Source organism: Camelina sativa, chromosome 3 (genome assembly GCF_030686135.1).
Source record: "Camelina sativa cultivar CO46 ecotype springtype chromosome 3, ASM3068613v1".
In the NCBI taxonomy this organism is placed as follows: Eukaryota; Viridiplantae; Streptophyta; class Magnoliopsida; order Brassicales; family Brassicaceae; genus Camelina; species Camelina sativa.
This window is the reverse complement of record NC_141882.1, coordinates 9,402,542-9,417,549: the sequence shown is the minus strand read 5'-3', so window position 1 is coordinate 9,417,549 and position 15,008 is coordinate 9,402,542. Positions and strand designations below refer to the sequence as shown.

General features: G+C 33.9%; 2 protein-coding genes and 1 pseudogene across 3 annotated transcripts; 1 reads left to right on the top strand and 2 right to left on the bottom strand.

Annotated features, from left to right (window-relative positions):
- Positions 1-4: 4 nt before the first annotated feature.
- On the bottom strand, positions 5-1,072 carry LOC104776392 (gibberellin-regulated protein 9-like). Its single transcript, XM_010500447.3, has 4 exons — positions 744-1,072; positions 587-646; positions 447-510; positions 5-351 (listed from the first exon to the last, which is right to left on the bottom strand). The coding sequence occupies exons 1-4, from the start codon at positions 801-803 to the stop codon at positions 170-172; spliced, it is 366 nt and encodes a 121-aa protein (XP_010498749.1). The 5' UTR covers positions 804-1,072; the 3' UTR covers positions 5-169.
- A 4,343-nt stretch (positions 1,073-5,415) lies between these two features.
- Positions 5,416-7,373, top strand: LOC104776389 (receptor homology region, transmembrane domain- and RING domain-containing protein 3-like; annotated as a pseudogene). The gene is made up of 4 exons (XR_015595403.1): positions 5,416-5,668; positions 5,873-6,100; positions 6,197-6,595; positions 6,677-7,373. The product of XR_015595403.1 is annotated as a receptor homology region, transmembrane domain- and RING domain-containing protein 3-like (transcript).
- Positions 7,374-7,419: 46 nt separating this feature from the next.
- On the bottom strand, positions 7,420-11,741 carry LOC104776391 (tRNA nucleotidyltransferase cca2). The gene is made up of 15 exons (XM_010500446.3): positions 11,293-11,741; positions 11,070-11,200; positions 10,843-10,960; positions 10,610-10,662; positions 10,461-10,510; positions 10,290-10,388; positions 10,059-10,168; positions 9,831-9,958; positions 9,662-9,728; positions 9,467-9,550; positions 9,308-9,370; positions 8,866-9,043; positions 8,529-8,690; positions 8,117-8,211; positions 7,420-7,656 (listed from the first exon to the last, which is right to left on the bottom strand). The coding sequence occupies exons 1-15, from the start codon at positions 11,650-11,652 to the stop codon at positions 7,552-7,554; spliced, it is 1,803 nt and encodes a 600-aa protein (XP_010498748.2). The 5' UTR covers positions 11,653-11,741; the 3' UTR covers positions 7,420-7,551.
- Between the last annotated feature and the right edge of the window lie 3,267 nt (positions 11,742-15,008).

Sequence of the window (15,008 nt, the reverse complement as noted above, 5' to 3'; positions counted from 1 at the left end):
TTGGTAACCAATAAAATCACTCATTTTATTATTCAGAATCGATACAAACTTTTTAGTTGAATACTATAAAGAGTATACTGTAAACATAACGGAAATAAAGCTCTCACTTCACACATGCAATAACAATAGAAGTAACATATGAACACATATTATTTAGAGTTTTGAAGTCTTAAGGACATTTGAGTTTATTCCCATGGGTACGTAGATTGGCGTAGCAAGGACATGCCGCTGTGTTTCCGGAGGTTCCCGGGGGCACACACTGACACTTGGCGCAGCAACTTCCACAAGCTCTGTAACACACTTTCTTCCTCGATGTCTCTCTGCATCTCCTTGCGCATGCATACCCACAATCTGCAATATTGGATCATCAAATGATCAAAACTTGTGGATCATTTTTGAAAAAAACTGAAAACAGAGGGATGGAAGTGTTAAAAGAGCAGACTAACTGAAGCGTGGACGATGGTGTGTTCTCTTAAACGCTGCCGTCTGGTTCTCGTCGTTCGTCTGAATCTATTAGCAACAAAATGAAGCCAAAATTTTACTAAGTTTAAACTCTCTGAAAAGTCTGTTTGATATGGTTTATTACCTGAGAAGCAGAGGATGTTTCAGCAGCGTTGCTTGATGATGAAGATAATTCTGCAAGTGCCTGTGAAGAAGACCACAGAGATTTTTATTTCATTTTTTTGTTTGGTTTGTTCGAAACAGAGAGAAGCTAATCTTGAAAATGGTTTGTAACAGTTTACCTGAGAAAGCAGAAGATAAGAGATTATCATCACAAAAGCCACCACATTCATCTTCTTCATCTTTCTTGGTCAGTGTTTTATAAGAAGTTTTGAAGTAGTGTTTGAATATAGGAGGAGCTGTGAATGATTCTTTATATAGATACATTTCAGATATTTTTTTCCTCTCTTTTTGTTTTTGTTTTTTGTTCCATGTTGGATAGAGATCACATGCATGGACTTTCCATCGCTGGACAAAACATAATTCACAGGTTTTTGTTTGAATAAATCACAGATTATAGATTGTGTTTTGCTGTAAAGTGTTGGGAGTTTGAAGCAAACAGTTTTTGATTGGTGCCTCTTTTTTGGAGGACTAATTAGTATGCATGGAAGGGGAAGAAAATTCAAACCTAGTTCAGTGAATTATAAATCAATTTGTTAAGTAAAAATGAGCTAAGTTTTACATTTAAAGATATGAGATGGATGTTATTATAATGTATTTTCAATACGTAATTAATTTGTGTGACTGATCACTGATTTGATGACACACGTGTGGGTGTGGAGGAGACAAAGGTGCTTCAATCTGTAATCTGTGTGAAGAAAGTTAATGTCTTAATGATTTGTTTGTCATAGAGTGGTTACAGCTGTCTCTTAGTCCATCAGACAGAGAGATAGCTGAAGGAAACGCAGACGCCGTACGTGTGTGGAATTTACATACAAATCGCAATGTTATTGTTATTTTTCTGTTTTTTACTTATACAAACGTCATTCAACATGTGTGTGGCGTCACGCACATGAAACGTCAAACGGATATATAACAGGATCGAATGAACTACTTAGATGATTTCTTTGGGTTTGTGTTGGTGTTTTAAACATAAAGATTTTAGATTTTGTAGTATGAAAACAGAAACGCAAATGTAAATCTCGTTTTTGTTTTCTTCCTAACAATTTGCTAGGTTAGGTTTGTCTTGTCTTGTCTGTCTACGGGGGAAAAATAGTTTTCATATTTACTAGTTAAGGAGAAAAGCTAAAGTTTCATGCAGAAAATAAAACTAAAGACAAGTCAAAGTACTGCAAATTGCTATGGAGACATTAATTGTGAGGGAGAAAGGAAAACGACACGAGAGGAGACATCAAATTAATGATGGTTGTTGATTAAAAAGGGCTTATAAAGTTGTTGTAACTTGTATGTAACCAATGACAAATATGTATTATTTTCCTCAAAATGGGTCAGATCCAATAAGTGGTATTCTTCATGGATCCAATAAGTGGTATTCTTCATGAAGCCCATCTAGATTTGATAAATTTTATTATTTTATAATCAGAAAATGACATTTTACAGAATATCACTTTAAATCTCGAGAGAATTTCACTACCATTATAAACCTTTAAAATGTTTTTATTAATATTTTGAACCTTTAAAATAATTTTATTAACACTTTAAACCTTAAAACTAACTTTTGTTTTTGTAACGCCAAAAAAATAACAGAATAATAATCTCCCTCAACGCGAAATAGTTAAACTATGTTTGTTTAATTTAAATTTTAATTAGTTTTAGTTTTTTATAAATAAATAAAAAGATAAAAAATAAATTTGTGTTCATCTTCATTGTAAACAAAAATTTACGACGTTATTCTTCACATTATTAATCTTTTTTAAATACATCTCCACTGGATTCTCATTCAAATCGATTGACTTCTCATTAGAAACAAATGAATCATTTAAATATATTGTCATCTGCAATTTTACATCTGTCAAATGTTTTAACCTTACCTCTGATTCTTCATTTTTTTTTTCTTTGATATATTTTAAAAAAAATTTTATCAATCGTTGTCATAAATAATTAAATTAAATTAAATAAATATTTAAATCAGCATAGTTTAACTATTTCAAGTTAACGGATGTTACTGTTCCGTCATCTTTCATGGCGGTAGAAACAGGAAAGCTAGTTTTAAGGTTTAAAGTGTTAGTGAAATCATTTTAAAAGTTTATAGTGTTAGTGAAAATATCTCAAGGTTTAAAGTGCTACTCAATCACACTTTGAAGGTTTAAAATGTGATTTTCCCTTTTATAATCTACTTTGTCATTTTATTAGAAGTTTTGACTATAGGTTTATTTTCTTGTTTTATTTTTAAAAAATGAATTAATGTTTAATGCATTTTTATAAATTCTTGTTTCAATTTTTTTTTTTTAATTATTGGAATTCACTAATTACTTTTGATTCACTAAGTTCTCACTTGATACGGAAATGGATGTGTGTGATAGTCCAAATTGACACATTTATTGACAATGCAGATCATATAAATCTGTATTTGACACTTCAAGCAAATTTTGTGGATATTAGCACATCTATATTATTAAAGCAGAAGTACCCACTAGACTCAAATTGGACCATGACTTTGTTTTGGTACGTTTTTCATTAAAAATGATTAGAGAATCACTTAATTTAATTAAATTATCCTATAGTTTCGATTTCAATAAATGACCATTATACCCCTCAATTGCCCACTTAATTACGACCGGATTGGGACGCGGATCCTCTTTAACCCGATAATAGAACAAAAATCTACACGCGGATCCGTTTGGAAATCGGGTTAGTACTATTCGGATCGTGTATTTGGTTTGATTCAAGAATAATTATTCACACAACCAAACCAAGGTATTATCCCTATAAATAAGGAAACTGGTATCCGATTATTTAATGGTTTCAATAATATCAAATATTAACTACTACCATACTTAATCCCTATAATTATTACGAATATTAATAATAATAAGAAATCTTTAATACTTATGGATGGTGATTATGTTGCTTCCAAAATAATCAATAGATTAAATACAAAATTGTATATATATATATGTAAACTTATTTGATTTGCTTTTATATTGTGAGATATTTACAGAAACATAAAATCAACTTAATACAATTAAATAAAAACAAATCATCATTTAGTTTAGATTTTTCAATATTTCCTTAACAAAATTATAGTAATTAATTATGATTAGTATAGATGGAAAGAATAAAAAACGCAGAAATTATATATATGTAAAGTTGTAAACTAATTTACAGAAAATGTGTACTGCATATCCCACATCGACTAAATATTTTGGAATATAGTTCATAATCACTATAAATATATGACTAATATGTTTTGAGTAAAGTTGTAAACTAATTTACAGAAAATGTGTATCCTACATCGACTAAATATTTTGGAATATAGTTCATAATCACTATAAATATATGACTAATATGTTTTGAGTACAGATGAGCAGGAAACTTAATTTATCAGGTATCCACATTTAACAGTTTAATTTGGTTCTATATTTGAACATATTTAAAATTTTCAAAAGTAAACATATTATAATATATTTACGTTTTTTAAAAAAGTTTAAGAGATTATAAATATTTAATTTTTTATAGAATGTTTAAATTATTATAAATATTTGAACTCCGTCGAAAGTTTAAAATATTATAATTTATTTAAGTCTATAAAATATTTAAGTAATATTAATATTTTTACTCTTAAAAAATTTAAAATATAAATTTTTTTGAGTTAAACCCATCAAAACATGTATTTTTATCAAACTATGAATTAAATTGGTTTTTTACGATTTTGTTGAGATTTGATATATTAAATCTTAACTTCTAAATGATAACCTAAATATACATAATCTCACTATAAATACAATGGTTTACTAACTATTGAAATATCTCACACTAAAATTTAACAAGCAACTTTTCTTCTTTTGACGACAAACCAAAATAAAGAAAAACTCATCCTCTTACAAAACTACTTTACGATATTGCGGTGTGTCTATCCTCTTACAAAACTACTATCCGATATTGCGGAGTGTCTATTCTCTTACAAAACTACTATCCAATATTGCGGTGTATCTGTTTCCGTGAAAAACTACATTCTACAAACTACTTACTCTATTAAGATTTCCAATTTACTGTATAATCCTAAATATACAAATAAACACTATATCAACAAAGAAAATACGTCAAAATAAAAAACTATATTACAAAAATACAAATTACAAAAAAAAGTAACTAACAAAATATTTAATCTCGTGTTGTAGCACGGGGTATCACCTAGTTTTGGTATTAAGAACTATGACCTCTAAAACAAATATTTAAATGCAATGGATGATAATAGCTAGTACAATGTTTTCCCCCAATATATACTTATTGGCTTATTGCAATAATCTTTAACCATAATTTTTTCAATTCTAATAAACTTTGAAAATTTTAATGTATTTTTTTCTACCCCCATTTTTTATATATCAGTATCAACCATTATTCTGAACTCGGATTCTTATAATCGTGAATATAAAATCTGAGAATCCAAGTTGAAAATAATGGATGTTATTGATATATAAAAAATATTGTAGTCATTATTTTTTTTTTGATATAAATGAAGGTGGTTTAAATTATATATATTAGACCATCCACAAATCTGTATAGATTTTACTATTAAATACCTTAAAATTTTAATAAAAATATTCAATGTAGAAAAAATGTATACCTGTTTTGATTGTCAACAAATAATATATACTTAATCAAACTTGTCTTTTTCACATATCTTTACTATAAAAATCTTTTTCTCACAATCAACATGTGTATCAAAATCATTAATGCATTGCCAAATTTGAGTTTTTATCTAAAAATCATTGGATAACCTATGATTTCACTGAAATTTTGAATATTGATTGACGAACATAAGATTATGATTGTATTTAATCATCAAAGTATATATTTAATCCTATCAACCCCTCAAAATCGAAGTTGATATTGTTTGGATTTGTGAACACAGAGATGATGAATCTTGTTGCTCTGCTACTCCTAACATTACACCTTTTCATTGTTTCATGTGTAGAAGCCGGCCAAGTCATTTTGATGGATTCCAACATCACTCGCTCTTTTGTCGACATGGAAGCTGACTTCTGTGAGCTTCTCTCTCGATCCTTCGTTTATATTTTCTTGCAGTTACGCAGTTCTTGTCCGTTTCCATTACTTTGCTTCAGACACAAGGGTTTGATTATTGAAAACAGAGCGATTTTGGATTTGTTTGTATATGTTTTTAATTGAGTAGGGTAATATTTACTAGTTCAACTGCTGATGATTCTGATGAAAGTTTTTCATGGTTCAGCTCCATTAGTGAATACGGAGGAAACCGGAGTGGTTTACGTGGCTGAGCCTCTCAACGCTTGCCGAAACTTGAGGAATAAACCGGAGAAGAGTCCTAATGGTACTTCTGCTTTTGTGTTGATCATAAGAGGAGGCTGTACTTTTGAGTACAAAGTCAGAAACGCGCAGAGAAGCGGGTTTAAGGCTGCCATTGTATATGACAATGTGGACCGCAACCTCTTATTACCAAGTAAACTAATGCCTCTCCATCGCTATGCTATACAAGTCTCTATAATCTTGAATTGATGCTAACAATCTTGATTTTGCGATTCTTTTCTTTTCTTAGTGGCGGGAGACTGGAAAGGTATATATATTCAAGCGGTTTTTGTGATGAAAGAAGCCGGAGAAACTCTCAAGAAGTACGCTGGTTTGGCGGAAACGGAAGTCAGGTTGGTTCCTTATTCAGAGGACTCGGTGTGGTCGTTGTACGCTACGATAGCATGGATCTTGTCGCTGGCTATGTTTGGTGTTGTGGTTGCTTGTGTCTTCGTCTATAGATATTGCACAACACATAGCAACTCTATATCGCAGTTTAATGGGATGAGCAGTAGAAAGGTGAAAGCAATGCCAAGTGTTACATTCAGTACTTGTGCGAAAGAAGACACCACGACTAGTTCCTCTTGCGCTATCTGCCTTGAAGACTACAATGTTGGGGACAAGCTCAGGGTCTTACCTTGCGGACACAGTTGAGTATATATGAGATTTAACCCTTTCTCAGCTTAACAACAATACTTCTGATTCTATGATTCTTTTGTTGTCCTTTCAGAGTTTCATGCCGCTTGCGTAGATTCGTGGCTTATATCATGGAGAACGTTTTGTCCAGTGTGTAAACGGGATGCGAAAAGGAGCATAGATGAGCCACAAGCTACAGAGAGAACACCGTTTCCCAGCTCTTCAATTGCAACAACATCTGTAGTTTGTATAGAACCTCCTCCTTTGGTATCCTCAGTTTCTTTCTCTCCAGCGCATGTGAGCTCGTCCAACATTCAACAATATGTCAGGTTGTCCTCTCACCACAGCCAGTCTTCCCCAATAAATATCAGCCGAACCTTCGAGAATTTCAGGCGACAAGCCTCACCATTGCTGTCATCATCACAGAGATCATACATCTGTATAAAGTCTTTCCATTCACTTGGTTATTCGACCATTGTCACCTCTCAACGCTATCGACAGGTCACCTTACCGTCCATTCCCAAGCAATGCACCTCCTGGATTAGCTAGTTCGACAAATCATCTGCTTTGCAATTATACAGCAAAAACATTCTCTCCTTTCGCCTCTACACACTCGCTTCCAGACTGAGCTTTCAACAGACACCATAGAAGAATCTGAATCTCTAGGTGTGGTCCAGTCCGCTTTGGTTCATGTAGGATTCTTTTGCTTTTTGATGTCAAAAATACCGTCAGATGATTTGATATGTATACATCTTTATTCATGTTTGTTTTCATTCTTTCATTTTTTTTTTTTTTGCTCGAAACTGTCTTTGTTCAATCAGAGACACACAGCTGAACTGCTATGGATATGAGTGTATGATTGATAATTTCGAGACAACTGAGTTTTGTCTAATCTACAATTGATAATTTCGAGACAACTGAGTTTTGTCTAATCTACAATGTTAGCGGGTTTTAATAAGACTGAAGAAGTCACTCTGTCCTCTGTCGTTTTGCTTTGATTTCTCTCATCCAATCCTTGCATTCCTCTGAGGTGCCGTTGGGGTTAGCCAGCTGCCATGTGAGCAGTTTCTGTTGCTGTAAAATAGAGCAATTGACATTAGGTACAAGAGATAAGCAAGACACGATTAATGATTTAACAATTAGAGATTACTTTGATATCAAATTTTTCGGATCTAGTTTAATGCTAGTTTAAGGCATGAGTTTGCCTAGCATTACGACTAACAGTTTCATAAAGCCACATTTGGAAAGCAGGATAGATATTTCAGGAAGGTGTTTTGCATGGTTTTGCAGAATTAGTCACAGCTAAAAACTAACCTCAGATATTATAGTGATCTAAGACAGAGAAACAGCGGCATGCAAGAGACTAGATCTACAAGTTCAATTCTACTGAGCAAAACTCCAACATTTAATCGAACATATATGAAAAAAGCATTTTTCCTTTTAAGGTTCCATGACAGAGATCTAGGACGAGAAAAAGTTCTGAACTCTGAGAGATTGAGAATTGGGGAATCAATGAAAAGAGAGGAAGCCTTACCCATTCACGGATGAGAGATCCTCCCTTCAGCTCTGCAATTTGCATGATCTCCCTGCCATTCACCAGAGGCTTTACATCCCAGATGTTATCAAGACCTGTTATGTTAAGAAAGGAAAACTGTTACGTATATGGAATGGTTGGCACATTGACAGGTGCAGTTCTAATAATATAATAATGAAGCTTCCTAAAGATGATTTTCTCTTCAACCCTAGTTGGGCATCGCTTTTCAAAGTCAGAAAGATTACCCAAAAACAGGAATTATAAAATCAACTTCTCATGTTCTTAGTTCTACTAGTGTGAGTTTGGTAATCAAAAAAGCGTGGGGAGCCTTGATAACCCGGTCAGAACCTAACTTCCTCTACCTCCTCTTAGGAATATCTAACTACCATTTATCAAACATTCCAAAGCTTACCCAGTTCATGGATGGTTGCCTCAACTGTTAGATAAGTTTCTCGCATCTTTTCCAGTTGGAAGTCCAGGTGCCCGATTTCTTGATCGTCAACCGTAGCAGACAACAACAAAGATGTTAAGAGAGCAACACGCCAGAAGTCTTTAATATCCCTAAGTAAAAACCCTGAAATAGTTATAAAACAGAACATTTTAGTTATATACAGTACATATGGTCAGGTATATATGTTCATTATACACCACAAGTGCAGATATAATATGGTCAGATATAACATGTTCATTATACTCGTCTTTGCAAAATTATCAATGAGAGCAATACTACTAAGGCTATAGAAGAGAACCTGTGAGTACTCTTATTTTCGAAGTTGCTGGAACCTCTGCATCATTGTGGGAGATGGACTTCCAATGCTCAAGAATAACAGTGGCCCAATCAAGCTTCTCCAGTCCTACGTCGTTCTTCGCTTCAAGGGGACAAACCAACGGTCGAAATCTCTCCGCGGTTTGATGTATATTCATAACCTAGAGAATATGGAATTCATTATCATGATTAAACTGAATCTATTAAGATGTCTAGCAGTCAAACATAAAAAGGTATGGTCAAACGAGATGAACTGCTATCGAACATCACACCCATAATCTAGTGTCACAGATGAAAGCTCTGATTGTACAATGTTAATTGGTTTTTACGTTATTGCCAGAGAAAACAACGCAAGTTACGCCCTATAGTTAGTTAGTTAGGGCAATTAAGGCCTAAGATATTGAACATTAATATTCAGAACTCACGGTTTCAGCGTCACTGGACTTGCGCTTCATGGAGAATTTAAAGATGTGGTTGACAACAGGAATCTGAAAAAAAGGCACAAGGTTTGTTCAGTTAGACAACAAAACTCAGATTTAATTTAACCTAAGAAAAGATGACAAAATATATAAGGGAGTGCGTACCGATTTGCCCTTGTTGTCTTTGTAAACGGTTTTCCTAAAGGGGAGAAACATAGCAGCATACAGGGCAAGCCGTCTTTGTTCACCCTAAAACAAAATGATAAGACACCAATCAAAATCTAACTGAATATAAAAAGATTGGGGAACTCAACCTTTAGCGGTTAAATAAGAAGCAAACGTGCCACAATAATTACTCACACTGAAGTTTCCTAACCCAGGTGTTTGAAGCAGTCTCCACATAGCTTCCAAGTAGGCTTGGGAGAGGCTAAAATAGCAGACATGTGAGTGAGTTTTTTAAAATATGAGTAGTGTCACAGGACCAGATTTGCAAAGTTAGCGAGTTTTAAGAGTATAAATGAGATAGAACCTGCCACAATTCTCTGATGGTGAAGGATCAGCTGAAGAGGGAAGGGCAAACACGACCCTAAATAGTTTCAGGTCAGAGAGATAGGTAACCGCTGAAACTGGCCCATTCCCAGATATCATCAAATCAATCTGCACCAAAGAATCAAGTTGTGTAACGATAAACCCTAAAATTGGAGGTCGCCAAAAAAATTAGCTATATATACAGCAAGCAGGAAGTACAAATACATACTTCATTCCCGATCCGCTCTCTGCTAATTTTCTCTCCAAGAGCTACCCTTACTTCCTCACATGAAGCAGCTTCTTTTAATTCTTCATCCAGAGTAAAACCAAATCTTGCACCTGTTATGGCAATATATTAGGAAGGACTGACAAAACGACACCACAGGGCTCGAAATGGAGGATCTGAAATGGGCAATGTAATGACATATAATGAAAAAACAAGAAACGAAAACACAAGTACCAAAGCGAATAGCCCGGAGAACTCGCAAAGGATCATCCAGAAACGTAGCTTTTGCAGGCAAGGGTGTAACAATTTTTCCAGACTTGAGGTCATCGATGCCTGTAATCCCTTGTAAACTATAATTATGAACATCAAAGGGAATGAATGATGGCAACACAAGGATGCACTAACCTCTTTCTGTAAGGTCTTCTACTGAGCCAGAGTTGAGGTTGTAGAATAAACTGTCAAATTTAAGAAATCATAAAAATGTCCCAATTTGGATTCAAGGATACAGAGAACATAGTTACACTACTTCTGGTATAAGGGGAAGATGAGTGTACCTATTTATGGTTAAATCTCTACGATAAGCATCCTCTTTTGCGGTGCCAAATTTCTGTAATAAAGCAGAGAAATAAAAAAAGGATCAAGATAAAGCAGCACAAGCACCTTAAGTCCTTCTCATCGGAACACAAAAAAACTAATATGGTTTTGATATTCAGGATAAGTTGTGTTATGCATTCACAGCAGATAAATGCAATCAAACTACATAAACATGAATAATAAGGAGCAGTACCATTGTAGGAATACGACTATTCTCTGTGTATTCCTCACTTCTCAAGTTCACAAAATCAATCCATTGGTCATAAATACGCATCTTTGCTGTCTCCAAGTGTTTGGACTGGTCAGGGTTCCTGAAAACACCAACAAAATAAACCAGTTAACATCAACAAACTATAACGTATTAGACTTAATTAAATTCAGCAAGGGGAGTCACAAGCCAAGAAGAAAGAGTTTCAAAACCTTTCAATAACAGTATCGCCTTGCACTTCTTCATCTCTAGAAGATAAATACTCCTTGAACTTATCAAGAAACTCACTTCCCGACATGTTATCAATAGCTATGTCAATATCATCACTCTCTTTCCCTAGAAGCTGATAACAAAGATAAAAGCATGTTTAGTATGTAATGGCAAATCCTCATAGTGCAACCAATTAATCGAATCAAACCAGGTGAAGAAGAGTACCTTATCACGGACCCAACCACCGGCGACGCGGAGCTGTGTGTCGAGGTTACAATAACGAAGAGTACTAAGAAGCCGGTCGAAGATTTTACGCTCTTTTTCAGTGAGCTCGATATTCTCCTTCAATTCGACTGGAGAAGGAATCGATTGCTCTCCAACATTCGTCATCATCGCCTCCGTCGAGAACCAGTAACAACAACAACAACGAAGACGAGGCGAGACTACGGGAGCGCCACGAAGCGATGAAGTACGCAACGCTAAGGTCAGCGAACGATTAGGGTTAAGGTAACGAGAAGAAGGGGAAATTAGAAATCGAGGTTTTGGGAGATTTATGAGAGTGTTGATGGGAAGAGACAGTCTCATGTATTTGTTTTTTTTTTTAATATCGTCGGATTTTGTAATTTCCTTTTTTTTTTTCCTGATGCGGCGGCGATTCACGGCAGCGTTCTGAAACCGGCGGAGTCTAAAGGGCCATATCGAGTCCGTTTAAAGCAGAACGATTATTAGGCCCAATAATGGCCCAATCTTACATAATGTATATTATACTATATAGTCTCTTGATACTGAAATAAAAAATGAAAATGTATTACGTCTTTTTCATATAGTGCAAAACTGCAAAATGTATAGGCAAAAAATTGGGATATATCCGATCCTTAAGATAATAATAAAACTATTTTATTCAACCATTGAAGACTTTCCGTGAAATCTACGGAATTTTAAATAAACTAGAATAGTACTCACACTACGCCACAGAATTATTTTTTATTTTATTTTAGTTATATTTTTTATATTTTGTTTTTTTTTTCCGATGTCATAATATAATATATGTTGTTGGACTTCAAATTTTATAAGTTCTTGATAATTTTAATAGTAATTTTTTTTGTTATTATAATTTATATCGTCTTAGGATACTTGAGTTTTTAATTTCATAAATTTAATTCTTGAATATATTTATAATTTTATTACCTTAAGAAATAACTTTAGAGATTTCAAACCCTTAGTTCTTGATTTGTTTCTCATTTACAAACCCTCTTGAACAAATAGAATTCATGATGCTTTCGTACATAATTTTAGGCTATTTTTGCTTTAAACTAATGTGATACTATCATACAAAACATTTATAAAATATGATATTAATGATGATAGAAATATAAAAGAGATTATAATGATGGAGATCATTTCTTTTTCACAATCGAACACAATGTTTTGTATTTATTTTAGATAATTTTAGTATACTTCAATATTGATGTGCAGTCCAATTAATATTACTTTTGATATCAATGATCTTCAGTCACACTTAATCAGATAAATCAAATTGAATAAATCTCTACCTCCACCAAATCCCGAATAAGATAGTATAAACGACAACAAAGAAGAAGAAATCGAGCGTCGTTTCTCTCTTTAGTTTTGTTTCAATACAAAAGCTGATGTGTTATGCTCTCGTGAAAAACATACAACTTTTACTGTATTGATTGATTAAAGCAATAATTTCATTAGTATCCTCATCCATTGTTAAAACTTAAAAACATAGATTTTTCTATAATAGGTTTTGTTCAGTGTTGTTGTCCAATATTGTGATATGGAAATTGTGTTTCTTTTAGGTTTTGAGAACGTAAGACGATAATTATAGAACTGTGATTCTAACGTCTAAAAGAAATTATGGTATGTCTAATTAACTAACTAATGATGTTGGTTAGTGGTTTAAAAGTTCACCTCATACGTTGAAAAGATCGAAGTTTACATCTTTCTATTTTTTACGTAACTATTCACATATTCCAACTATATATATATTTTATTATTTTTAAAATGAAAGATGTGAGAAAAATTTAGAACATAATATAAAACATTTGTTTTTGAACTTCAAAAGTTTACATATGATTCGGAAGCATATATATGACTAATTTATAACATAACATCACACATCTCTCTCTAACTGAGTTTGATTCCTTATTATAAATATGTTATCAAATTACTACTAATAATTTACTATTATGTAAAAACACTAATAATTAGTGTAAAAAGGTGTATTTATGTGTGCTTACTTAAGCATCACGTTGGGTCCAAAAAACTACAAACAAAATAATTTTATTAAAATTGGTTTTTGTTTTAATTGAAAAAACTGAAGTGTTAAAAATATAGGATGAAATGTATTAATAAAATGTTTTAATTGGAAGGAAAAGAAGCTGAAGTGTCAACTGTAGAATTCACCAAAATATTGATGGGTGCTATCGTGAAAAACCTTCCAGTTTTATTGTTTAATTGTATTGATTTACAGGCATGCATCAGATCGGAACGATTAGGGTTAATTAAGGTAACAATAGAAGTAACATAATTAGAAGATGAGAGCATATAATATAGAGTTTCCGGAGGTTCCCGGCCAAGAACAACACCAAGGGCCTTCACCTTCTTACTCTTCTTCCTCTTGTTTTTGTTCTTATTCACGTCCTGCTTCTCTTGCACTTTCCCTACAATTTTTTTATAGTTTTCATTAAGAAAACCCCAGATTTCTAGAGATTAGAATTCACAACGTTATCAGATATTTTAAAACTTGCCTTTGGATTCTTGTTCTTATACTTCATCTTCTTCTTGTTCACGTCCCCCGTCTCTTGCACTTTGCCTACAATGTTTTAGTTTTCATTATGAAAACCCCAGATTTCTAGAGATTTGAATTCACAACGTTATCACATATTAAAGCTTGCCTTTAGATGATTCGCCACCATGGTTGGAAGCATACTCCGGACTAGAAGACCAAGCCTTCCCAGACAACCACTTCGACATCTGCTTAAAAAACAAATGCACAAGGGGTCAAAATCTGAGGAAGGAAAACTACTGGTTGTTTTGACTCAAAACAAAAGTAGTTAAGGCAATGACAAAATTCAGGCTAGTACTAGTAGGATTATTGATTACCTTCCGTTTATGTTCCCTACTAGAGAGATGCGTAGAGAATTTTTCAAGGTCTTTCTCAACAAGACCAGGGCAGCATACCGAGCAAACACAGCAGGCAGATTCACCCGTTTCAGTGCACTTAACCCCCTCAAGAGCCCCTGAAACTTCAAAAAACAAAAAAACAAAAAAAAGCTAGACAGTTCAGCAACAGATTTTCTTGTTATTTCAACAACACTGTGAGATAGGACAAACACACACCTTCCGGAAGAAGGCTTTGAAAATAAAAATATGGAAGAAGGCTGTATTCCCCCGTCACTTGTTGATCCTCAGAAATAGAAGTGAAGGTTTCCGGATCGCATATGACCATTATATTAGCTGAAGGTGGATTCCCATCTGTATAATCAAACACACTATTCTCAATGCTTGAGGAAACTGTTTCAGTTTCTGAGCATCCGTAGGTGTTGTTATCCAGAGAGATTCCACCGGAATAGACTCCTCTCAGGATATCAAGAGGAATGTCTGCTAGTACGCCAACGGCAGTGATGTTTAGAGGACCAGTGTAGCCTTTATTCTCCAAAAACCGTTTAATACTCGGACCAACCAGAGAAATATCAAATCCAAGGGGAACCGGACACCTATTGATGTCCCAAAAGACAGCCGTTACAGCCTCCTGGTTTCTCTCATGACACTCACCTGGTGGATGCCCAACATTCCTAGACAACAGGTCCAAGTGCTTGAAACCCAAAAAGCACATCCAGGGGCAAAAAAGACAACATGGGGTCAGAGTTTAGTGAAACAAAAACGAAGTGAGAAAGGGGGAACTACACAATAAG

Coding starts and splice junctions, on each gene's coding strand:
- LOC104776392 (XM_010500447.3), bottom strand. CDS start 803: ATGAAGAAGATGAATGTGGTGGCTTTTGTGATGATAATCTCTTATCTT. Junction 511..586: donor AAACATCCTCTGCTTCTCAG/GTAATAAACCAT, acceptor TGTTGCTAATAG/ATTCAGACGAACGACGAGAA. Junction 352..446: donor ACACCATCGTCCACGCTTCA/GTTAGTCTGCTC, acceptor CCAATATTGCAG/ATTGTGGGTATGCATGCGCA.
- LOC104776391 (XM_010500446.3), bottom strand. CDS start 11,652: ATGAGACTGTCTCTTCCCATCAACACTCTCATAAATCTCCCAAAACCT. Junction 10,511..10,609: donor AGAGATTTAACCATAAATAG/GTACACTCATCT, acceptor TAAATTTGACAG/TTTATTCTACAACCTCAACT. Junction 10,169..10,289: donor TCTCCGGGCTATTCGCTTTG/GTACTTGTGTTT, acceptor TTGCCATAACAG/GTGCAAGATTTGGTTTTACT.